The sequence below is a fragment of the Tenrec ecaudatus genome, chromosome 12 (assembly GCF_050624435.1).
Source record: "Tenrec ecaudatus isolate mTenEca1 chromosome 12, mTenEca1.hap1, whole genome shotgun sequence".
In the NCBI taxonomy this organism is placed as follows: Eukaryota; Metazoa; Chordata; class Mammalia; order Afrosoricida; family Tenrecidae; genus Tenrec; species Tenrec ecaudatus.
The window spans coordinates 120,958,073-120,984,343 of NC_134541.1; the positions used below are offsets into that span (position 1 = coordinate 120,958,073).

Consider the following 26,271-nt stretch of genomic DNA (forward strand, 5'->3'; position numbering starts at 1 on the left):
AATATTTATGCTTCTTTTCAATTGTTATATTTTCAACTTGTTACTGTTTTTTGTTTTGTTTTTTTATGTGTTTTTCTGGATAAGAAATTCAGGATAGGCAAATCTCCAGAGAGTAACTGGATGAATAGTTTACTCAGTTATGGCAGGGGAGCTTAGGGGGAAATGGAGAGTTAATAATAGTGTGTAAAATGAAGAAGAACATCTTCTAAAATTGATAGTGGTGATGACTGCACAACTCTTAAATCCTCCTCCTGTTGGATTCCCAGGACTCCCATGCAGTTTCCTTTCGTAACTGAACCCAGCATGACAGTCCTCCTTCAACTTGTCAGCTCCTCTCCACCTTCTTTGTCCTCTTCTTATTCTTCACTCATTTGCATGTGCGTTTGGTGGAAGTTTACATTCATTACATTATCCACACGGAGTCAGCATTGTCATCTGCTTGTTTTGTCATCGCTGTCTGGTCCTTCTCTCTCTCCTCTCTGGGTCTTACTACTTTATCTGTAGTAACTAGTGCACTTAGTAGGTGCTCAAGGATAATTAAATATTACTAAATTGATGATGCAGAGTTAAGAGAAATAGAATGTGCTCCTTATTACCCCAAAGGCCAAGAGGGCGTATTTAAAGGGAGACAGATTGACCAGCTTCTGTCAGTTGCTTAGCACTGGAGTGAGTGTGCCTTACGAGTGTGGGAAGCAGCGGCTGGTTACTGTTGAGAGGATTCTTGCTCTACATGTTGGGGTTGCCTAGATCATTTCCAAAACCTCTTCCAACACACAAACCGGGGGACGAGTTGTCTCCGTGCAGTTACTGTTGATCACTGTCATCACGTTCATTTGCAGCTGTCAATAGTGATATGTGACACAGTGGGGATCCCTCGCCTATAAACCGTTACAGAAGGGTCCCTCCCTGATGGAGCAGTGACAGAGCACTTGGCTGCTCACCAGATAGTTGGTGTTTAGAACCCACAAGCCGCTCTTGTAGGAGAAAGACCTGCCATTCTTCTCTACAGAGGTACTGTCCTGTGGGGTTGATAGAGGCTCACAGAGTCAGAATGGACCCAGTGGCACATAAAGAAGATAGCAAGACCTTTCTACTTTAGGTTAACCGTCAACCTCTTAGCCGTTGTGCCGTGAGGGCTCACTAATGGTGCCGGTGTGTGCCGCCATCAGGTTGCTTCCACCCATAATGCCCCATAGGTTTTTATAGGCCCCAGTCTTCACCAGGAGCAGATTGCCAGGAACCTCTGGGTGTGTTCATACTGCTGACCTGTCTGCCAGCAGCTAATAACCTCACCCTGTAACGCCGAGCACGACGTTTTCGTAACATTTAATTATAACATTTATTGTAAATCCATGGACGAATGTGACAATTTGGTTACATTTTTTTAATTGCAAATATTATATTTAAAAATATATTTTGGTTGTTATATATATCGATAACTATGAAGTAAACAATAAAAACAAGGAATTATTTTTTCCTGAAATTAAAAATTCAGGCATTATAGGGCTAAACCATTGAAGCGCCATCCTTTTTCTTCCTTTTCTTCAATTGCAAATATAGCTCTACCACCAGATGGCAGTGCCCTATCTCATCTGTAACTGCCTGCCACCCAAGTGAGAAAGGACGTTCTTTTTTCATGGCAGTCATTCTACATGTAGACCTTGAAATGAAAGTTCTGTGCATTAATCTGATGAATACAGATATTTCCTATCTTGTTCTGTTCTATGTCATTTTATAAAGTAAACTCAGATTCACAGATTAGTTTATTGATTTAATGACATTAATGGGTCACAGATCACTGTGTGAAAAAAACCAGTTTAGATAACTAAGCAAGTTTGCTGTTGGAGGACAGCCTTGAGAACCTGCTCTTTTCCTCTGAGCAGCTGGGTTCCTGACAAATCATGTTCATCAGAGAGTATGCTGTGTGTTTCCGTGATCGGCCGCTGCATTGAGAAAAGCTCAAGTAGCAGTGCTGCCATGTCCCTCTGTGCATCACTTCTAGGCATAGCATGTTTGCCTGAATGGAGCTGAGTGACAAGTTCTGGCCAATGAGATAATAAATCTGTATGAACTGTGACGTTATTTGCTGATTGCGATTGTGGGAAGGAATTAGGGACATGAAGAAAGAGAGGTGAGGAATGACCACCAGGAGACGTGTGATGGGCAGTAGAATGTGAATATAAGGATGGGTGGGTGATGCTGTTTTAATTTTTAATGAGGCACTGTTTGATTTTGGCCATTGGAACATGGTAATTTTCTTCTGAAGTCTTGGCGTGGTTCCTGGAACCTTGACAGTGGTACCTTGGTGAAACCTACTAATCGGTAATACCTGTGCCTCCTTTTTTAACCCTTTCAGGTTTGCAGTAAGCATCGGCTACTGGCATGACCCTTACATCCAGCACTTTGTGCGGCTATGTAAAGAGAGGAAGGCTCCAGAAATTAACAGAGGTGCGTGACTTCCCTTCCCATCCCCAGTGTGCCCTCATCCACCGAGAGGCCTGAGGCTTTAAGGGTTCGTTCATATAATATTCAAGTACACTTTTCCCAACAGTATATGAACAACCTCTACAATACTTTGTTAATTTGATAAACATTGTATCTTATGATTTATTTTATTTATGGGTGAGATTAAACACCAGTTATGTAGGTTTAGAATCTGCTTATATCGTATTTACTGTGGCTGTTTGTTATGGCAAGGGTCCGTAGTGCCACAGTAGGTTAACATTAGGTTCCTAACCAAAAGGTTGGTGGTTCAAGCTCACCAGCTGTTCTGTAACAGAAAGATGAGACAATCTGCTTCCATAAAGATTTACAGCCCTGAAAACCATATGGGGACGTTCTACTTTGTTTTATACGTTCTCTGTGACTTGGAATCAACTTGATGCAAGTGGGTATATGGAAGTCAGGAAGTTAAGCAGTATATTCTCTTAGGTTGCCTGAAGTCTATGATAACATTTTATATAAAAACTTTAAACTATTCATGGTATAGATCAAAGGAATATGATATTTTAATATTCACTGCTTAACTTCCTGACTTAAAATATTATTTTCCATGCGATTTCACAATTTCTAGTTTTACCAGACTGCTGAGTAGCTTTCTTTATAGACACAAAAAGAATATTTCCAAGAGGAACATTTGGATGAGACGTTTTGATATAAAACAACTGTCTTTCCTTCATAAAGATATGGGACACTGTACCTTTTATTTTCTTACAGTAAGGTATAGTAAACACATTGTCTTTAGTTCAAACCACATTTTTAAAAGATGAGAATTTGAAAGTTGCCATTTTCCCGTAAAGCCTGCACATAGTATCTGACGTTGAAGCAGCTGTCTGTTTTGTTCTTCTCTTGCCCCGGCTCTTCCGTGGTGGTTGTGTGATGCTTTGCTTCCCTGGCCTTCTCTCAGGTTATTTTGCTCGAGTCCATGGGGTCAGTCAACTTATTAAAGCATTTCTACGCAAGACCGAATGTCATTGTCAAATTCTCAACCTCGGGGCTGGGATGGACACCACCTTCTGGAGATTAAAGGTATGTGAGCGCTCCTTCCGGTCAGCCATTTGTTCAAAGTAAGATTTTAAAGATGATCAGGTAGTTCACCAATTTTTTTTCCAATCGTTCTATTGGGGGCCCGTACAATTCATCACAATCCATTGTGTCAAGCACATTTGTACATTTTTTGCCATCGTCAAAACATTTTCTCTCTACTTGAGCCCTTGGTATTGGCTTCTCATTTTTTCCCTTCCCTTCCCTCCCCCACCCTCCCTCCCCCCTCCTTCACCCTTGATAATTTATAAAGGATTATTTTGTCATGTCTTACATTGTCCGATGTTTCTCATCACCCACTTTTCTGTTGTCTGTCCCCCAGGGAGGAGATTATATGTAGATCCTTGTGATAGGTTCCCCTTTCTACCGCACCTTCCCTCCACCCTCCTAGTATCGCCACTCTCCCCACTGGTCCTGAGGGATTCATCTGTCCTGGATTCCCTGTGTTTCCAATTCCTCTCTGAACCAGTGTACATCCTTTGGTCTAGCCGGATTTGTAAGGTAGAATTGGGATCATGATAGTGGGGGTGGGGAGCATTTAAGAACTAGAGGAAAGTTCTGTGTTTGATCGTTGCTACACTGCTCCCTTAAAGGCTTGTCTCCTCCCCACAACCCTTCTGTAAGGGGATGTCCAGTTGCCTACAGATGGGCTTTGGGTCACCACTCCACACTCCCCCTCATTCACAACGATAGGTTTTTTGTTCTTTGATTCCTGATCCCTGATCCCTTTGGCACCTCTTGATCACACAGGCTGGTGTGCTTCTTCCTTATGGGCTTTGTTGCATCTCAGCTAGATGGCCACTTGTTTATCTGCAAACCTTTAAGACCCAGGCTCTATATCTTTTGATAGCCGGACACTATCAGCTTTCTTCACCACATTTGCTTATGCACCCACTCTGTCTTCAGCGATTGTGTTGGGAAGATGAGCAACATGGAATGCCAGTTTAATAGAACAAAGTGTTCTTGCATTGAGGAACTACTTGAGTGGTGGCCCAATGTCCTTCTGCTACCTTAATACTAGATCTATAAATATTATATATTTACCCATTCACAAATTTTTAAGTGATGTTACAACTCATGCTTTGATCACTCCATCTCCCCAGCTGACCTCATCTGTATAATCCTCCACAACTACCCCCAGGACCATCCCATATTACCAGGAACTAGTTATGGACATCTTTTTGGGTTAGAAGTACAATTCATGTAATTATCCATGTATGGGTTTTCTGGGCATGTGGATAACATGTCCGAAGTGGAATTGTATTGACAAAAAGTCAAATTCATTTGTAGTTTTGACCAGGACTAAAATTTTATGGTGGGCTTAATGACATTGTGTGGTAAGGATCCACTTGAATCTCACTGCTACAATGTGGGGATTGAGCCTGTCCTCCTATTACTACTTCTCTGTCCTGGTCACCAGACACCCCCCAGCACATTCCCTCCTTTCCTCTTTCTCTGACTCTAGCTATCTGCAGCTAAGTCAGTGGTCACAAGGACAACCATCCTTCAGACTGCCAGATAGGCAGAATCCAGCTGCACATTTGAGAATCACAGGTTCAGGACTGGTTTCCCATTGTCTTTTCAGGATGTCAGCTGAAAGCTCTGCACCCACTCATGCCCCTTAATCTTTGACCTGCTTGTGCCCACTGCACTCCTGGGTTTGGTAATTTACAGAAAGGACTTTGAGAATTCATGAGGATTTGTGCTCCTGTAAGATTTACAGCTTTGGTAACCTAAAGGAGGCCATTCTACCCTATCTTGTAAGGTCCTTATGAGTCAGAATTGACTTGATGGCAATGGGTTTGTTTTTTTAATATATCCGTATATATTATACTTATGACTACAGATTTTTTATAGCACCCCCCCCCCCAAAAAAAAAGGATGCAAATGAAGAGACACGTAGGGTGAGGTCTTGTTTGTTCCCAGTGGGGAACTTCCATGTCCCTAGGGATGCACCACCCTCCCAAGAGTATAAGTTCTCATCCACCAACGGGGCTTCTACAGGGCAGTCCTGTATCATAAGCTCCTGCCTTCTCAGGCTAGTTGCTGTCGGCAAGTGTTTTCCTATTGGCCAGCCTTTTTGTATAGCACCATGAACAACACAGATCCCTCACATGTGGCCTGCAAATTCCAGACAAAAGTATCCCAGTGATTCCAAGGGTTATTTTTCCAGAGCCTAGGACAGAGACCACCTGTAAAGGTAAGACTGGATCTTTTGCCCCACAGGTGCCTGCGGTGAAATTTGGAGACTTGGTCATGGCACTGTTACCTAAAGCCCTTTGGTTGCCATTCTCTGATTTGGTCCCATACTGCCCTGTTGGGATTGAGAGAAGGTAACTTAAGCCTCATTAATAGCAGACACAGTCTCCTTTACCTGAGTTTGTACAGCTAAACCTTTTTCCTACAAAGATTTCCCGAAGAACGTTTTCTATAGGTTCTTTAATGTGGTTGGTCACATGGCAGTAAAGAGCACATGCATTTCCTTGGATTTCTTCCAGATATAAATCAAGATAAATTTGAGTGCGTGAGCATTCACCAAAGTGCTTATCTGTTTGGTTCCTAATCAGCTCACCTGTTAAGAATGTCATTAGTCCTCTGAATTTCCAAGCTTTTCCATAGTCAAAGGAGAAATCCAGTATAGTCTAAGTATTCATGGTTTGGCCATGTTTTCTTCATTCTAGATAAGATACTTAACATTTATGAAGTGCATTTGCATCAGTAACTTTTTGAGTAATCAGAGTTCTGAGAGGGGTTTATATAGTTTGAGAAAATGGGGCAATAAGAACATAGGTGCACATCCCCCTACATTGTATAACCAGAGGCATTAGCGGGTAGAATCTAGCTCAGCACACTCTAAATGTATTCTCTTTTCCTGTATGTATCCCCTCTCATTGCTCAGGGGAGTGTTTCAGCATTTCTATGGATCTCATATTGTCCCATGGCATGGTGTAAGGAAATGAGACGTGAGAGAATGTCTATTGTCAGTGTTGACAGAGGCCACAGGAGAAATCCTCCAGTGTACTTGGTACCGCTTTGCATTGTTTTCGTGCTGTTCCCCCACCTCATAATCTGTAATACTCATTTTTCAGTAATAGAGAGTCTTATTTACCTCCTTTGGTGGGGTGTATGGGTTATTACAGAGGAGGAGATTTGCACCTTTCTTGGGAAAACATTTAAAAAATTTTTGCTTGTCATTTATATTCATAGGAAAAGGTTTTTTGTACAATTTTCTATTATCTTAAAAAAAAGAAGTCAACAAACTTTAGCCTATAGATCAAATCTGTCTGCTACTTCTTTTGGGCAATAATGTTTTATTGAAACACGGCCATGCCCATTGTCCCTGGCTACTTTAGTGCAGCAGCAGTAGAGTTGATTGGTTCAACAGGGATATCTAGCCCACAAAGCTTAAAATACACACACCCCGATTCTTTACAAAGAAAGCTTGCAGTTCTGTGTGTTTCTATAAAGAAAACCTGCCCATAGGTCATGTTATCTCGAAACCACTTTTCACCTGGACCTGGCATCAGGGGGTTAGCTAAGCAAGCAGTCCACGTTTCCTGCCACCACTGCTCTGTGAGATGGTGTTCTATTCCATCTCAAAACCCAAGACTGGGTCATGAAGACCCCTATTTTAGACAATGGGCAAGAAACATACAGGGGAAACTGGCATTGCCACCATGAAAGGTAAGGGAGGAGTATAGCCCTTCAAAGGGCCAGGCTGGCCGGGATTTCATGAGTTACGGTTTTAGAAAAGCAGAGTCCAAGTCCAGCCTCAGTTTCATCAGCTGCTCCAGCAGTTAGCCATGCACATCCTCTTTGTGGAGTATCTTCACGGGCATTCCTGTCTGCCTCATTTGGTATTCCCAGTTCTGTATAGTTCCCATGTTTCCTAGTGACAGACATGTGAGTTACTTGGGGGTGGGACATCAGAAAGGCAACAGAGAATCATAGGCAAATAGTTGAAGTATCACTTGCCAGAGCCATTTTGCCTGCCCCTTTCTCAAAGCCACGAACAAGGATGTCTCTCTCTGTAAAGCTTCAGGAATGCTTTTTACACATGGTGACCGCTTCATAATTCTTATGGGATAAAATACATGGAAAAGTTCTCCGGAAAGTAAGAAGTCTTGTACAAGCTGTAGGACAGTATTCTACCCTCCAGTAGTTGAGTTTTAATTATTTCTTGTTTTCTGGCATTCTCAACGGTCTTTAACTTTACAAACTTTGTTGATAAAGTTCTTAAAATGTTTTCCAGAGCAACCTAGCAAACTTGAATTCTGTCTATGCTCAAAATATTTCCTCCAAGTATTTTGTAATAACCCTACTCCAAAGACAGACAGGTATATTTTGGAACTTTTAAGGGGGAAGGGTAGGATTTGTGGAAGTAAGATCACCTGATATGCCAGGAAACGGTCTTTATCTTTTTTTCTTTTTCTTTTTCCAAATAAAGCCCAAGCCTAATTCTTAGGAATTTCAAAAGAGGACCATTCTCTACACGGGTCACTGGAGAGTGTAACTGAATCTCACAATGCTATGCCCTCCCTCTGACTTAGGCCTTCCCTCTGACTAGGAAATGGTTTCGTATCATTGCTGCCCCTCATGATGTCCTGAGAGGGAGCTGCAACATCCCCACATGCCATCTAGTGCCCGATATCTTTTCTCTGCTAATACCACCCCACTTCTCACTTCCATACAGGGTTAAGTACCAAAGACTGGTTCATGATGCAGAAATAGACATTATGTAAAATCTGATGTTCATAGCAGATTACAAAATAGGGAATGATTACATCATTGCACAACTGCCAGATTAGATTAGTCTATAACTGCTAAATTTCATTATTATTTAATTGCCAAATTTTGTACCATTACATAACTAACTGCCAACTCTTGGCCTGGCCAAGTTGATGTATTATGGTCATAGCCAGTGTTACTCTCCTCCCTCACCTCGGTGGCATTACTGCCAGACATATGCTAGTAATGCATAAAACAGTCTCATAGTAGGTTTCTCACTCTTGTAAATGTAGCATAATGAGGTAGGTGATAAGTGAGGATTAGATATGTCATCTATTTAAATAGTTCTCTTGCCTGCCTAGTCACTCAAGTTAGAAATAAGGACATCATCTTTTAAAAACATGTATTATTAATTAGGAGTTAATACATACATCATTCCATAGTTCAGTCATGTCGAGCAGTATTGTACAACTGCTGCCCCAGTCACTTCCCAAACATTCTTTTTCTTCCTGGACTCCTTGACATTGTCTTCTGTTTACACCTGCCCCACCCCCGCCCCAGCACAACTTCATCCTTGACCTCCCCTTCTTTCTTGCTTTGCATATCAGATACAGTAAAGCTATCAGCAGGTTCTGGATATCTGTAATTTTCTTTCTTTTTTAAAAATCGTTTTATATTTTTGGAATAGAAATGTAGAGGCCAAGCAGGTGCTAAAGGAGTACTTGGGGAAGAGACAGGGAAGATAGCCCAGATTGTGGCTTTCCGTGCTTCTTGTTAAGCCCTTTGTAGAACATCTGGGGGTAACGTGGCATGTGTAGTTGAAGAGAGTAGGAGGTGAATCTTACAATCTGGATAGGAGATGATCGAACGGAAGAGTGGATGGATTTGAGAAGAGTCAGAAGAACTGATTGACTGTTTGGACGGTGAGGTGGTGTGGTGACTCAGTGGATGGAGTAGCTGCCGTCCGACGAGGAAAGGCAGGAAAGGGAAGCAGAGATCTCTCTTGGTGTGTGGGGTTTTCCTACTTTTCTTGGGAACTGCAACCCAATAGAGACATAGCTACGGTGGGTCACAGTTAGGTGCCTATGCCAGATGCAGGAAGTACACTGATGATCACGGGATGCACATGGTACTTATCAGGGTGGTCCCGTCTGAGCACCACACCGTGCCACTCATTGACTTTCACCCCCCTCCTCCCACGAGGCACTGTCCTTATCTTTACTTTGCAGACGAGAAAACCTTGACCTAGATACCTTCCCAAGGCCTCACAGCAAATAAGTGTTGAAGCCAAACTTTGAACCCTTCCTTCTTTTTGACTAGCACAGAGCTTGTTTTTATCCTTTCCCCGGGCTTCACTGTAATGAAGGAGGGGAGAAATTTCCACCAAATAACACCAACTTCACTACATGCAACACTTTGTGATATTTGGTCATTTATTCTGCTTAATTAAAAAGGATAGTAAGTACATACCCACTACATTGATTTTTTTCTGACCTTCCCCATTGGTCTCAACCTGTGGTTGCTAAGACACTTGTACTTTCTGTTCACAAAATAAATAAACCCAAACCCACTGCTGTCACGTTGGTTCCCAATTACGGTGGATTTATAGGGCAGATTAGATTTGCCAGTGGAGTTTCCAAGGCTATAAATCTTTATGGAAGCAGATGACACACCTTTTTTCCGTGGAGTGGCTGATAGGTTAGACTGGTTAGCAGCTGACCACTTGAACCACTGTGTCCATCCAGAGTTGCCTCAGGAAAGAGGTCCGGTGTGGCCTCCTTGTGAAAGATCACAGCCATTGATAACCCTAAGGACATGGGGTATTCTGAAACACACGGGATCGCCATGAGTTGGAATTGACACTGACCAGTAACAGTTTTGCTGCATCCATTCTTCGTATAAATCCACTCCATGGGTTGGAAATGGAAAGCAAATTCCCAACCAGATCACTCACCTGATTAAAAAATTAAATACCCCATTGGCTTAGATACCTAATGCATGACACATAAAAGGTGATTGATGAATATATGAAGAATATTGTGTTTTTCTCTCCAGGATGAAAATCTTCTCCCAAGCAAGTATTTTGAGGTTGACTTTCCAATGATAGTCACAAGGAAGATACATAACATCAAGTAAGTATGATTTGGAGGGATGGAAAAAGGGTCTGATAGAATTGAGCATCTTCTCTGTAGATGGCAGGCTTGAACGCGAGGCACCTCACTGCAGGGCAGTGTTTGCTGTGATCCCTCCCTTTCTTTCTGGCCTTAGATCCCCCTCTAGTGTATCTCACAGGCTTTGAAATGAGCTCTGTCTTCCCTGTGACTCTTCCTTGCACCAGTATAATACCTCTGAGCCTTTACAAAAGGACGTGCGAATAGTTTTAGTAGTCTGGAATTTTTAGGTATATTCCATGATCTGCTATATCCCTAGAATATAAACACTCTTGGATTGTAATATTAAATATAAATGGATAGTAATATTAAATATAAAACAGTAAATCTTTTTTATATCAATGCATGAGTAATCCGTTATTACAGGAGAGATATAATGGGTCCATTCTGAGTTCAGCATTCTAGGACTTTGCAAACCTGTAGGTTTGAGTTTACTAATCTTTTCTTAGAGCGCCTCTTGCCTTGCCAAGCATTTCACTTGGATTGCCCCATTCAGTCCTCCTATGAGGAAACTGAGACTCAAAGGTGTTCATTGCATGAAGTCATCTAAAATGGAAGAGGTAGAGCTGAGATTTAATTCCTGACTCCAAGCCAAAAACACAAGCTTACTCAGTAGTTTTGACACACATTCTCTTCCCCACTTTTTGTATTAATCATTTAAATACCAGCAGTCTTGGGGCTGGGGATGGTGGGGGTTGGGGCGGGGAAGGAGCTGATCCCAAGGGCTCAGTGGAAAGTAAATGTCTAGAAATTAACGATGGAATATATGTACTAATGTGTCAGATACAATTTGATGTATCTGACGTATAACAAGAGTTGTAAGAGCCCCCAATAAAATGATCTAAAAACAACCACAAAACAAACAAACAAAAAATAACCAGCAGTCTCTGTTTGTGAACACGATTTGTTTTTAACTTTGGCTTTAAGATTTTGTCAGGATAAACACCACTGAAAAGTCAACTCCGATATGCAGGTGTACAAAGTAAAATAAACCTCAGGGCCTGCAAGTGGGGACCAATGACAGCATTGCCTAAAGGAGGAAAGGGCACAGTTACAAAGAGAGGTAGTAACACAGGTGCAAACGTCCAAATGGAGAAGAAGCCTGGTCAATTTCAAGGTCGAGCAGACTTTTTCTCAAAGAAAATGAATAAGCGTCATCAAAATGAAAAAGGGAAGTCATAAAGATGCAGTGAATACTGAAAGAACAGCAGTGAAGTATGTGAAAAGGAGACTCCCAAGTAAAAGGAGCTCAGCAAGGCGATTGTGTAGAACACACTTAGCAGTGCCCCAAAACATGCCCAGCCAAATAACAGGAGGAAATTCACACCTAATGATAGTTACCCTATGTAAATGGATTAGATGCACCACATAAGAGGCCCAGTGGCACAGTAGGTAAGAATCCTGCACACACCAGTTTGTGTTTACAAGAGACACATCCTACACAGACAGAAAACTCAATTTGAAAAAATAGATCAAGTTGATAGCAATAAAAAAAGCAGGAGTGATAATATTGATTCATGATAGACTAGTCAACATCACGCATAAGAAACAGAGAGGGGTATTATGTAATGATAAAAGCAGCAATTGAACATGAGGACGTAAGCATCATATCTATGTGTCCAGTGAAAGAGTCTCAAAATACATAAACGGAATAGAAGAGATCTTTCGACACTCTGCAGTAGTTGTTGTTTGAGGTGCCATCAAGTCAGCTGTGATTCACAGGGATCTTTTTATTCATACATTTTATTAGGGGCTCATATAACTCTTATCACAATCCATACGTACATCAACTGTGTAAAGCACATCTGTACATTCATTGCCCGCATCATTCCCAAAACATTTGCTCTCCACTTAAGCCCTTGGCATCAGGTCCTCATTTTCCCCTCCCTCTCTGTTCCCCCCTCCCTCAAGAGCCCTTGATAATTTATAAATTATTATTTTGTCATATCTTGCCGTGTCTGACATCTCCCTCCACCCCCTTTTCTGTTATCCGTCCCCAGGGAGGAGGTCACATGTAGATCCTTGTAATCGGTTCCCCCTTTCCAACCCACTCTCACTCCACCCTCCCAGCATCGCCCCTCACAGGCCTGGTCCTGAAGGGATCATCCGCCCTGGGTTCCCTGGCTTCACAGTGATCTTAGGTGCAACAGAACAAAGCATAACCGGGTCCTGAGCCATGCTCACAGTGGTTATGTTTGAGCCCATTGCAGCGACCATGTCAAGCCTTCGTATTTGAAGGTTTTCCTGTTTTTTGCTGTCTTCTACTTTTCCAAGCAGGATATCCTTTTCCAAGGCTGGTTCTCTCGTAATCACATGCCCAAAGCCTCGCTGTCTTTGCTTCTAAGGATCTTTCTGAATGCACATCCTCCCAGACATTCGTCTCCAGCTGTCGGTGCTTGAGCTGTTCTCCAGCACCCGAAGCAGATACGGCAGAGCTGCATCAGGCCTGCTGACAGTTCACCTGTCGATGTCCTCCTTGGCCACACTTGTTCAGTTTCTCTTAGTATTTAATCCATTTCTCTATCCTTTCCTCTAATCAAGGCTCCAGGACTCCCATCTGTATCTGTTTCATCTGGCATCTTTGTTGTAGAGAGTCTGCCTAGCACGCCCTCTCGATGGAAGTCCAGTTTCTCTCCATTGTTTTGATCCACACCCTGTCAGTCAACCAGAGTTCTGAAAGCTTTGCTCCATCTGTGTCATAAGGTTGACTTCCTTGCACGATACAGCCCGGGAGTACTTTGAGTACTTTCCAACCTGAGGATGCTTACCTTCCCGTCTGAAGGTTTTCAGTGGTTGATTTTTCAGAAGCAACTAACTGCCTCTTTCTCCTCATCCATGTTTCCTCCTAGCCTGCCTTAGTCTGTAGTTCTGCCGAACCTTCCCGTTTCCGGTCGTCCTGCTAATATGTATCGTAACTGTGGTATAGCTTCCAACATCACCACACACATAGACCAACGCAACAACTGACAAATGAATGGCCATTTAAAAATGCGTAGTTAAAAAGTCTAAACTTCTAAAGTTTAGAACACACCAAGGGCATAGTGCATAGTTTAAAATCAGGAAAGGTGCGTGTCTTGGTGGCATCTTCTCACCATACTTAGGATGCTGAGCAGATAGATCATCATTGAAGCTGGACTGTATGAAGAAGAATGTGGTATCAGGACCCTAGGAAGGCTCATTAACAACCTGCCATATGCAGATCATACAACCTCGTTTGCTGAAAGAAAGACTTGAAGCGCTTGCTGATGAAGATCAAGGATTGCAACCTTCAGTATGGATTGCAATTCAATGTAAAGAAAAAAATCCTCACAACTGGACCAATAGATAACATCATGATAAATGGAGAAAAGATTGAAGTTGTCAAGGATTTTGTCTTGCTTGGATCCAAACTCAGTGCTCATGGAAGCAACAGTTAAGAGATCAAAAGAGGAACTGCGGTGTGTAAATCTGCTGCACAAGACTTCTTTTTAAAGTGTTGAAAAGCAAGTATGTTACATTGAGGATTAATGGCCTGACCCACCCACGCCATGGTATTTTCAGTTGCCTCCTAGGTATGTGAAAGTTGGACACTGAATAAACAAGACCAAAAAATAATCCATTCGTTTGAGTTATGGTGCTGGCAAAGGATATTGAAAGAGCCACAGAGTGCCAGAAGAACGCACATCTGACTGGGAACAAGTCCAGCCAGAAGGCGCCTTAGCAACAAGAGTGGTGAGACTTCTCACGTCCTCTGGACATGTCAGGAGAGACCAGTCCCTGCTAAAGGACACCACGCTTGGTAAAGCTGAGGGACAACAAAAAAGTGGAAGACCTTTGACAATTGGATTGCCACAGTGGCTGCAGCAGTAGGCTTTCAAGCGTAAGAATAGGAATTTTGTTCACATAGGGCCACAATGAGTCAGCACCTAGCAACAAGATCCCACACACTGAAATGTCTTATTTTTATTTTTCTTGTTTATCTCATAGAAGTTCCTTGTAGCACCTTTCCTAATGTTATATTTTATAGTAAATGTGCTCTTTAATAACGTACAGCACTTCTGACCCTGTGAGAACTGAAAAGGTTGTATGCTGGATAGAACTCTGATTGAAATACGAATAAATGGAGTCTCACTCAAGACCGGTGATGATTTTTCTGGGAAAAAGATAGATGGCTGTTTCTGGCATAGCTGTTGGGACACTGACTGTGGCTCTCTGCGTTCTGATTGGATGCATTTTTGAGGGGATTATTAAATGAATGCTCCCGAGTTTTAGATGGGTGGAAAAGCCAGTTTTGTAGAATTTATCTACGAGAAATAATAGTTGTCTTAATATATCTGTGGTTTGGTTGCAGAGAAACAAGACACTAGAGATGACCTGGAAAATTCTTGTTAGCCTCTTTCTAAGCACTTCAAGTTCACTGTGTGATTTGACATCAGGAGCTGTTGAGTTTAATACTTAGCTGCTCTAGCCTGAAATCCTGTGTATCTGTTGAAGTTTTACTGTATGTGCTTCTAGTCAAATTTAATTTAACCTAAATCCTTCCGAAGTAGCCCTTGCTTTGAACAGCAGTAGCTATGTGCCACTTCAGTAGAAGGAACATGGCAGTTTTGGAGTAAACCAGATACTTGACTCATTTTCTTCTCTATCTTTCTGTAGATCCAAGCCCCCTCTATCAAAACCCATTGTAGAATTGCATTCAGAGGACACCATTCAAACAGGCAAGTACCCTTAGCCCCAGTAGTACAATATGGATTGTATGAATATCTCTGCTTTTCCCTCCCCCTTTCTTTGTAAAGAGAGAAAAATAAGGCTTCCGACTCCGGTAAACAGTTATAGTCTTGGAAACTCAAAGGTCAGTTGTATCTTGCCCTATAGCAGTGGTTCTCAACCTTCGTAGTGCTGCGACCCTTTCATACAGTTCCTCTTGTTGTGGTGACCCCCCCAACCATAACACTATTTTCGTTGCTACTTCATCACTGTAATTTTGCTACTGTTATGAATCGGGCGGCCCCATGATAAGGATCGTTCAACCCCCACAGGGGCCTCTATAAATGTCCTTTGCCTCCTGGGTCGTTCCTCTATTTCCTTTTACTTTCCTCTTGTCCCACCATCATGTTTGACCTTCGTTCGAGTTTAGTAATTCTTGCTGCTATGTTGCCTTCAAATCATGGACTTTGGCTAGCAGCTGAGCACTTTAATCCCTGAGACAACAGCGCTTGCTGAGAAGACTACTTGAGAGAATTTCCCCCTAAGCCTTTGCCTTGGTTTTCCTACATCAGATAGTTTGTTCGGGTCGATTGACATTCTCTGAGTAAGCTCTAAACAGTGAGTTTGATAGCTTTGTCCTGGATCTGTGCTGCAATCTGCCTGGCCAGTGAACAGTCTATTTTGCATCCCTAAATGGTCAGTAGATTTAAGCAAATGAAGTGACTATGGCATACTATGCAAAAGAAGGGTTTGTACCTTATTAAGAGGAGATTGACTGCTCGATGGTTTATGATCCTGGTAGGCTGGCTCACATCTTGGCGTTGACTAGCAGCTTGCTTATACTCACCAATGCAGTGACTGCCACAGAGGGAAGCCGACCGAGGAAGAAAGAGGACAGAGAGGCAGAGAGGCGGCAAGGAATGTCCTACAAGAGCTGTGACGTGGGCTAAGGGCTACGGAAGTGAAGTGAAGGCCGGGACTGCTCTAGAAGTGGCCCTGTGGCCGAGCCAGTGGGGACAGTGCCAGCAGTTCTGAATCATGTGCTTCCACTGGAAATGATTGACTCTGCGGAATTTAGATTCTAATCTCTGAGGTCTATGCACTAGGGAAACATGTTTTAAATTCTCTTTTTGTTTTGATTTGTTGTTTCATACTGAACTCCATAAACATTTTGCGTCTCTATCTTATTTATAAGGATGTAATTGGACATTCAGAAATTGTTTTTTTTTCCACAATAGAGCAGGTAATACCCCTCTGCAATTGAGGCGATTACAGTTCACAGTAACCCTATAGGACCGAGTAGAACTGCTCTGTAGGGTTTCCACGGCCTTTGCCTTGCAGATCTGGTACTGAACTCCACTCCATATTAGAATATAATCACCCTCTTAAGAAGAAAAGGGAAACAAAGGAAGGAAGGCTTAGCAAGAGCGAATGAGTGATGAATGCACGTGTTGTATGTACTCGGGTACAAGCGTATGCATATAAGCTAGCTTACTTAAGCTGCATCAAGAAAAGGCTAGACTGTTACCTGTCAAAATATTCAGTTACCTTTGGAAGGTTTGCTATTTTTGGTTAATTTTCACCCTTCCCTATTTTTTTCATCCCTATTTTTTAACAATAAACATATAGTTTTGAATGTGATAGAAAGAATTAAGTTAGTTTAATTTTGGAAAAGCAGTATTCACCAAAGTTATAATATTTCTCATCTTCTTGCATCTGCAGATGGACACATGCTGAATTCAAAGAGATATGCCATTATAGGAGCAGATCTGCGAGATTTATGTGAATTGGAAGAGAAGCTGAAAAAGTGCCACATGAATGCACAGTGAGCTTTTGTTAACCTTTTCTGCAGTTGCAACGTCATGTTCTTAGGACACAAGGCCCATTGGAACTAGAACTGTGATCTGGTCCCTGTATCCGGTCCTTCACGCTGTAATTTTTCCTCATCTCTTGGCTAGGTACAGGCGTTCTCTGAGAACGTCTAGCTGTGTTCTCAAGCTTGTTTTCATGTTAGAATCACCCGTGCCGCTCTGTTTTACACCCTGATGACCACTTTCATAAACATGAAGTGTGAGAGGAGATAATTACAGCATAACACATGTAACTGCAATGTCTAAAGAAAGGCTTGTTGTTCGGTGCCATCCAGTCCGTTTCAGGTTTCAGTGACACAGTGTACAACAGGATGGAACACCGTCCGGCCCTGTGCCAGCTTCACAGCTACTGTTCTGTTGGAGCCCGGTCCTGCAGCCGTCGTGTCGATCAGATCTTCCCTCTCATTGGCCCTCTGCTTTTCCAAGAATGTTGTCCTGTGCCAAGAGGTCCTTCCTGCTGATGTGTCCACAGCATGTGCTGCGAGCAGGTCTCAGCATCTTCGGTTCTAAGAAGCGTCACCTGTACTTCTTTCTTGGACAGATGTGTTTGTCCTTCTAGCAGTCCACAGGATTTTCAGTGTTCTTCTCTAGCACAGACCTTCACTGCATTCATTCCCGGGTCTTCCATACGCTTCGTTCAGCTTTCACATGCGTGTGAGGTGACTGACACTGCCACAGCTTGCCTCAGGCCCACCGACGATCTCAAAGTAGCATCTTTGCGCTTCCCAAAGGTCTTAAGCAGCAGATTTACCTGGCACAATGCATCATTAGATGTCTTGACTGCTGCGGGCCTGAACATTGATTGTGGTTGCAAGTAAAATGAAATCCCTGAACACGCCGGTCATTTCTTCATTTATCATGATGCTGTGTATTGATCCAATTGTTAGGTGTTTTTTTTCCTCTTTGCATTGATTTGTTATTCATACTGAAGGTTGTTGTTGTTTTAATTTCATTTGTGAAAATAATTTTAAAATAACTTAATATTGGCATATACTCTACATATCATTCAATTTAATCACTTGATCTTATTAACAAGGTCTGTGCAATCACCATCACAGTCAGTTTCAGACCGCTTTCTTCTCATTCTCATTGTTGTAAGCTCCCCTGCCACCCACCCCGCCCCCTCCTTCTCTGCTACGTCCCCCTCCAGTTACTTTCACTATAGATCTACCTACTGTAAATTTCTTATAGAAAACACTGTCATGGGAGGGGGGATGCCTTCCCCCCATTCACCTTGGGTATGGTTTTATTCTGTGTCTTAGATGCCCGATACCTCATCCCCTTGACCCCTCATGATCACAGGCTGGTGTGCTTCTTCCATGTGGGTTTTGTTGTTTCTGAGCTAGATGGCCATTTGTGTACCTTCAAGCCTTTAAGACCCCAGACACTATATCTTTTGGTAGTTGGGCACCATCAGCTCTCTTCACCACATTTGCTTATGCACCCATTTTGTCTTCAGTGATCTTGTCAGGAAGGTGAGCATCACAGGATGCTGGATTGTTAGAACAAAGTGTTCTTGTGTTAAGGGAGTACTTGAGTCAAGGCCCAATGTCCATCTGTAGCCTTAATTCTTAACATATAAACATGAGTATATAGTTCTATTCCCCTCTCATTAGATATATGTTTACTATTTAGACCTCTAGAAATGCCCTTTGCCTCCTGGTTCTTTCCTCTATTTCCTTACTTTCTTCTTGTCCCACCATCATGTTTGGCCTTCCTTCGGGTTTAGTAATTTCTTGCTGATACATTGCCCTTGATTGAGCCCCACTAAGCATGCTTCCTTCTATTGATTTTAGCTCACTTGTCATTCCCTTGTCCCTGGGTTGGTCCCTCCCCTCCCCCTTCCTTTTTCCCACCTCCGCTTCTCCTGTAGCCACTGTCTTAAATAGACCTTTTTGTTTTTAAAGGCACCTAATGAGATTTAAGACAAGTGGGTTACTAAGAAAATTTGTCTAGTGTCATCCGTTGATCATAAGAGCTGTGTTTAAACATTAAACAAACAAAAATACCCCTCATGCACATGTGAACGAGAACCCTGGAAGCGATTCCTTTTCACAACCCTCGCATATGTATATGTTTACATACCTATCTATCCACTTGCTTGATTGTTCAGTTACGTTTACTTATTCACTCATTCCACCAGTAGTTGAGTGTCTACTACACGCAGGCCCTCAGAATAGGACATGAGCACATTGTCTACAATAGTGTATGAGCAAGGGGGCAGTGAATCGCTAGTCGCAGTGGACTGCTTAATTATTCTGATGCTACCTTCTCTGAGGAAGCAGGAGAGCACCTAAGAGCCAGGTTTTGTCTGTGAGCCACCTCGCAGTCCGTTGGGCAGATGTACCATGTTCTTTTAAATTCATGCCTCGTTGGGCATTTTTATTTTTCCTTTTAAGTTTCCGCCTCCAATCAAAGCAAATGTTTTTTAAAACGCAACAGATAAAAAATAATAAGAATCCCTTGATTTGTAGGAGAAAGAGCAATCAGCCATGAATATTAAGGGGCATTACCTCAGACAATTTACTTCACTCTTGTATTTCAGTTTCCGCCTTTGAAAAATGAGTTTAATACTATTATCCAACAATAAGCCTGAGAGCAGTTTCTGATTGATTGAGGGTTTTCTACGTTCTCTTTAACCATTTTTGTTGTTTGTTTGCTTCCCGTTTATATCGCATATGGTTTTCTGCTTATGAAATCCAGGACAGGTAGACCTATAGCAAAAGTAACTGGATTGTCATTGCCTAGGGGTACGGCAAGGAGGATGGAGGGAAATGGATGAGTACAAGAAGAAACTGTTCTGAAATTGACTGTGGCAACGGTTGCATACATTTTCTTAACAATTGAATGATTAAATGGCATGATATGTTATGTATATGCCAATAAAATTATTTTTTAAAATGACTTTTAGATACTTTTCCAGGAATTTGTTGCTGTTTCTTTTACCTATTTTGTGACTTTTAAAAATCTGTTAATTAGTGTAATTTATTGAAATTATTAATTGAGACTTTATTGTATTTAATTCTCAATTCAGAAGGTTTATAAAAAATTGATTCTGGTAAATGATTATCAAGATTTCCACATTGTATGAGTCAGCCTCTGATGTGTAACAAACCACTCCAAACTTAGTGGCAACAACTCGGTTTAGTGGCTCAAACTTCTGTGGGCTGATAATTTACACTCAACTGGGTGGTTCTTCTGCTTAGAGCCAAGTCCACCTACTGTTGGCTAGAGTCCATGTGAATGATTCGTTCAGACGGATATCATGGTTTATTGCTAACTTTTTTATAGCATAAAAATCGGGCCCCAGTGCTATTACACGCGTATCGTTGTATTGATTGGTGATGTCCTTGCTCGGTGCTTCTAGCTTCCTCAGCCCGGTCATGCTGCAACGTATACATAATTAGAGGGTCATGATTTGATTTATAAAAAAGCATGTGCCTGTGTTCTTCTCTTAAGATTGCCAACACTCCTCATAACTGAATGTGTGCTGATTTACATGACTCCAGAGCAGTCTGCAAACCTCCTGAAGTGGGCAGCCAACAGCTTTGAGAATGCAATGTACATCAACTACGAGCAGGTAGGAGGATGCGCGAGGAGGCGGGGTGCTGCCCGGGCTCTCCTGGTCATCGTCCCTGTCTTTGCCCCCTCAGTCCTCCTGTCCCTCTGCCTGCAGCCACTCTCCATTATTAATCCACTCCCACCATCTTCGTGTCCTTCCGTTTTCGACGTTTTGCAGGCGTCTCCCTTAGCCTTTGTAAAAGTGTTTTTGTGTCCTTATTTCACCATTGCAATGTCTGTGAAGACCCAGGTCTCGCCGGAGGGGTTTTGACCTGTCCTACAGTGGCAACCGGAAAATCCTAAACCGGTGCCACGGAATCGATTCCAACGCATGACAACACCCAGGAGTGGCCCCGAGAACTGTTTTCCACAGGGTTGTCAATGGCCGTGACTTTGGGGAAGTAGCTCAGCAGGCCTTCCTTCCTTCCAGCGTCTCTGTGGTTGAGCTGCAACCCTGAACGGCACCACCTAGGTGGCCTCTCACTTTCCTCCTGGAAGCATATGGCCGCAAAGGGAGGGAGGGAGGAGAGGAACTGCTCCACAGGTGGAGTGGTGGGGACTGTGGTGAACAAGAGCACCAGCGTCCCATTTCATGGCCAAGACTCAGATGTGGCCGGGAACTGTCAAAATTCCCAGTTTTTAAGAGAAGTTAGAAAGCAGATTATGTAACATTTCTGATTTATAAAAACCCTTGGGCTTGGTGTATTTACTGCCCATTTGATTCTTGTGATCTAGTGCAAAAAAATTATGATTTAGAGCGTTTGCATCATCTGTCTTGGGTTTGAATGTTGTTGTTGTTGTTAGGGGCCAGTGAGTCGGTTCTGGCTCATGGCGACCGTATGTACAACGGAAGGACACAAGTTGCTGTGCTTGAGCCCCTTGTTGCAGACCCTGTGTCCATCCATCCTGTCTAGGGCCGTCCTCTGTTTCACCGCTCCTCCACTTTACCACACGTAATGCCTTTACATCCACATCCTGGCTGTCCTTCTTCCGAGGCAGAGTTATGTGGGATTTGTGGCAGTCCTTGCACCTTCAGTAGTCTTCCCCAGCGCCGTGATTCCAAGGCCTCAGTTCTGTGGAACCCTATTCCTATGCATGTGAGCCTCGCAATGTTGTGTTTCTTAGAAAGGGCCATCTGAGGTTCAGAGAGACCCCAGCATTGTTATTGGCAGTGTGACCTGAGGCAGACTCTCTCGGTGGTTTGCTGTGGGGTGAACTCCCTGTCTGTGTGGCCTGTACGAGTTACTGAACTCTATGTGCCCATTTCCTCATTTGAAAATCGAGGATGCTAATAGTTCCTACATCACAAGATTGCTGTGAGGACTAAATGAGTTACTTTATGCACAAGCATTGATAGCAGCGCCTGATGGTTAGTGTTACATGTTCTTCCCTGACCTCTCTGAGCGTTGATGCCTTGTTTGTAAGAGAGGACAATCATATTTACCTGTGTGGATTATTTATTATGGATTATTTAAGGACAGAGCTGATGTTGATCATCGCTGAATTTATTTTTTTAATTTAGAATTTAAAACACTTTTTAATTGCAGGTAAGAGCAGTAAAGGGACATGCTTTCATGGAATTATTTGCCGCGTCATCATGTGCAGAACGAGGCTGACCTTGGTCTTCCGGTCTCTCTCTTTGCCCCCCTGGCCTGCCGTGGTCCAGTTTTCTATGCAGTATGCCATGCTGTGCGTGGTTCCGATTCTCCTTTCTTCTGCTTAGTTGTGTGTCCCTTAAACCTAGTCTTAGTCGTTCGTCCTGGTGAATGGTTATAATGGACGATGACCTCATTGATCTTTTCTTCTGATGTGAATAAGTCATGCTGACCTGTTTTGGTTTACCGACTCCCACACTGGGGAATTGATTTCCCCTTTCCCTGTTTTAGCACACCTGATGTGTGTGGCTTTACTCTTCTGCTTTGGGGCATTCGTACATTCCACGAGCATTTATTCTACGTGGTATGAGAGACAGTGGGTTAAGCGATTTTAAGCAGAGACCTTGTGACTTGGGGGCAGGACTGGTAATTTGCCAGGCTTCAACTTGCCATCTATAGCTATCCCTAGAAGGTCTCAGCCACAACCATCACCCTCACTTTGTGAGAAGCAGACGTTTACCTTCACTTGTCTGGAAATAGCAAACTCATTGAGATCTTCATAGTGTATACCATTACTCATGTTCCTATTATTATTGCTATGCAATTAGCGATTTAAAGTGATAAGACCACATGGATGCTGATCATTTTCACAAAGACAATAAAATAGCAGTAGCAGATTGGTAGATGAGCTTGCTGTGCACCAGGCACTATTCCATGATTTTGACGTGTATTGCATTCGTTAATTATCACAATAGTCAAAGTTAGCACTCGTACTCTGAGTTTCCAGAAACAAGAGCTAAAACAGGGGCATTCGGTAAGGTGTTCATGGCTTCACCACGCCTGTATGTTGAGACATCTATGAAAACCATTGGAGTACATCTGTAGGTTTATTTTCTTTTAGTGGACTGGCTGACTTACTCTCAGGTTGAGCATTTAAAGTGGAAATATACTGCCTAATTACCCTTCAGGGGGCTGCACCAGATTCTGTTCCCACCAGCAGTGTGTATGAGTACTTGCTCCTCATTGCTTTACCTGTACTAAGTACTAACAAATGGTTGCCTTGATTGGTTAAAAACAGAGATAACAAAAAAATTGCACACTTTATGCAACCAACCTGTACAGAGATACCCAGACTCCTCTTTTCCTTCCCAGGTAAACATGGATGACAGGTTCGGGCAGATCATGATTGAAAATCTGCGAAGGCGACAGTGTGACCTGGCTGGAGTGGAAATGTGCAAGTCTTTAGAGTCACAGGTCAGAAAGGAGAGACACGGGTGTGTTCTTGCACCATCAGTCAAACACTGGAGGACATTTTCCCGTCAAAAACACTTGACTACAAAGTCACTGAGGGGTCTGTGGGTCACTACTTCACTCATTCACTCACTCACTCACTCACTCACTCACTCACTCACTCACTCACTCACTCACTCACTCTGTGTCAGTGAGTCAATTCTGGACTCATAGCAACCCCATAGGACAGAGTAGAACCGTGGGTTTCTGAGATTGTAACTCTTCACAGGGATAGAAAGCCTCGTCTTTCTCCTGAGGATCAGCTGGTGGTTTTGAACTGCTGACATTGTCGCTCTACCACCAAGGCTCTAAAAGCCCAAAATCTAAATCACTGCCATCAAGTTGACGTTGACTCTTCGTGAACTTATAGGGCAAGGTAGAACTGCCCCTGTGCATATCTGAGAGTGTCATTCTTTATGGGAGCAAAGTCCCATCTTCTTCCTGGGGAGCAGCTGGTGGTTTCACACTGCTGATCTTACAGTTAGCAGCCCAGGTGTAACCACTGTGCCACCAGAGCTAGGGCTAGGGAAATCTAAGCCCTATTTTGCCATCTGGATATGGAAAATACAAAGTTACATTTCTGTATATTATTTTAAGTGTTTATGATCCAAATATTCTTTCCAGTTCGACCTTACAAATCAGATTAAACCAGATCATGTACACGGTACCGATAAGAGCTCTCAACACACAGAATCCAGGACAGTAAACCCCTCAGGAACAGTAACGGGAGTAGCGATGCCATGAAGGTAGGGGGATGTCGCAGAGAAAGGGAGAAATGGGAAACCAACTAGATTGATTGATATCATTGCATCCCCAGGAGGGATGAACAACAGAAACCTGGGTGAAGGGAGACAGCAGATGGTATATGTAAGATATGAAAATAATAATAATTTATCAAAGGTTCACAAGGGTAGGTGGGTGGGAAAGGGAAGGAAAAAAAAGAGCCGATACCAAAGGTTCAATTAGAAAGAAAATGTTTGGAAAATGATGATGGCAACATATGTACAAATGTGTTTGATACAATAGATATATGGATTGTTATAAGAGCTGTAAGAGCCCCAAATAAAATGATTTATTAATAATTAAAATTTTTTCTATCATATCTTAAAAATAAAGAGAATCCCTTCAAAAATACTTTTGATGTTTGAATATTTTAAAGCAAACCCCAAGTAGTATATCAAAGTACTTCCCTGTGGATGCTGAATAATAAGGCCATTCTTTTCATCAAGATAAGGGTATTCATAAATCAATGGTCTTCATTTTCTTACCTTTCATACTGTACCAATTGGCCATAACTCCTCAATAGCACCAGATACCAGTCTGTGTTCAGTTTTCCCAATTATTTTTAAAATGATAATTTTATAATTGACATATTTGAATGAGGATCTATAATCATGTTCTACAGGTCATATTTGATTACCTTTTCATCTATGACAGCCCCTTTTCTTTTCAAATGCCATTTACTTACTGAAGAGATACTACTACCTTCATTTAATTTTTACACGTGCTATGTCATGTTACTATTGTACCACTTGAAAAATTGTTACTATAGAAAAGTGATTTCTATATTTCTTTAAATATGCTTTAGTGAGTTTTAGCTGACAAGGGCCAGAATGGACTCTTGAGAAAGGAGTAATCTAAAAGTCCTCCAGTGCTTTAAGAGCGTCTTCGATCTCTGTGACATGACCTTGATATTCTTCTCTTTCTCTTCACCATACTCTCTAGAGAGAACGGCTCCTGTCATGTGGATGGGAAACAGCATCGGTAGTTGATATGATGGAATTGTACAGCAGATTACCACGATCAGAAGTGATTAGGTATGGGTTTGCCAAGCATTGTTAGCTCCATGATAATTACTTGAGAATTAATTGCATGATTGTCTGTGTTCTTTAATGTTATAAAGACAAAATCCCTAACTAAACTTATTTTGAAACAAGTTAGCCTGCTACTAAATTAAACATTGGCGACAATTTGCGAAAAATTCATTAGCCACTAAGATGGGATAAACCTTATGCCCAAATGGATTATTTTAGTCAAAATAAGGAGTTATACTTGGAAAGTTTCCAAAGAAACATCTGTGGTAAAATTTTTTTATAATCCCTGTGTTTTGGAGAAGAAAAAACATTCCTCAGGGACCCCCAAAACATTTAAACTTAGTGCCATCAAATCAATTCTGACTCAGACTGACCTTATCAGGATAGAACTAAACCTTTGGGTTTCTGAGGCCTTAACTCTTGTTTTTTGTTTTTAAGATTTTATTGGGGGATCTTATAACAATAGCAGGCTGGTGTGCTTCTTCCATGTGGGCCTGTTGCTTCTCTGCTAGATGGCCGCTTGTTTAGCTTTAATCCTTTAAGACCCCTGATCTATATTTTTGCTAGCCGGGCTCCATGAGCTTTCTTCACCACATTTACTTATGCACCCATTTTGTCTTCAGTGATTGTGCCAGGAGGGTGAGCATCACAGAATGCCAGGTTGTTAGAACAAAGTATTCTTGTGTTGAGCAGGGCTTGAGAAGAGGCCCAAAATCTGTCCATTTCCTCAATGTATTGCTCTATAAATATGTGTACGTAGGCCAATACCTCTATTTTCACGAATTAATATATAAGTGCACACCTATGTTTGTACCTCTATCCATAGCTTTGTTTCCTAGATCTTTCCTCTCTTTCCTTTTACCACCCCACCCTATTATCATGCCCCTCCTTCTCCAGCCTCATAGTAATTCTTGTCAGCTAGATTGCTCTTGTTGCTCCAACACCCCCAGCATCTCTACGTCCTCCTCATTGTTGAATTTAATTCCCTAGTTGTTCCCTGTCTGTGGCGTTG

At 42.3% G+C, this 26,271-nt stretch overlaps 1 protein-coding gene across 1 annotated transcript in view; it reads left to right on the forward strand.

Annotated features, from left to right (window-relative positions):
* LCMT1 (leucine carboxyl methyltransferase 1) overlaps window positions 1–26,271 on the forward strand; it is a 47,295-nt gene that overhangs the window by 12,140 nt on the left and 8,884 nt on the right. The window contains exons 2-9 of the mRNA XM_075564641.1: window positions 2,357–2,448; window positions 3,407–3,528; window positions 10,327–10,403; window positions 15,078–15,139; window positions 16,851–16,953; window positions 20,459–20,579; window positions 23,308–23,409; window positions 25,171–25,262. Of these exons, the coding sequence (XP_075420756.1) occupies window positions 2,357–2,448; window positions 3,407–3,528; window positions 10,327–10,403; window positions 15,078–15,139; window positions 16,851–16,953; window positions 20,459–20,579; window positions 23,308–23,409; window positions 25,171–25,262 (771 nt within the window). The remainder of the gene's footprint in view (window positions 1–2,356; window positions 2,449–3,406; window positions 3,529–10,326; window positions 10,404–15,077; window positions 15,140–16,850; window positions 16,954–20,458; window positions 20,580–23,307; window positions 23,410–25,170; window positions 25,263–26,271) is intronic.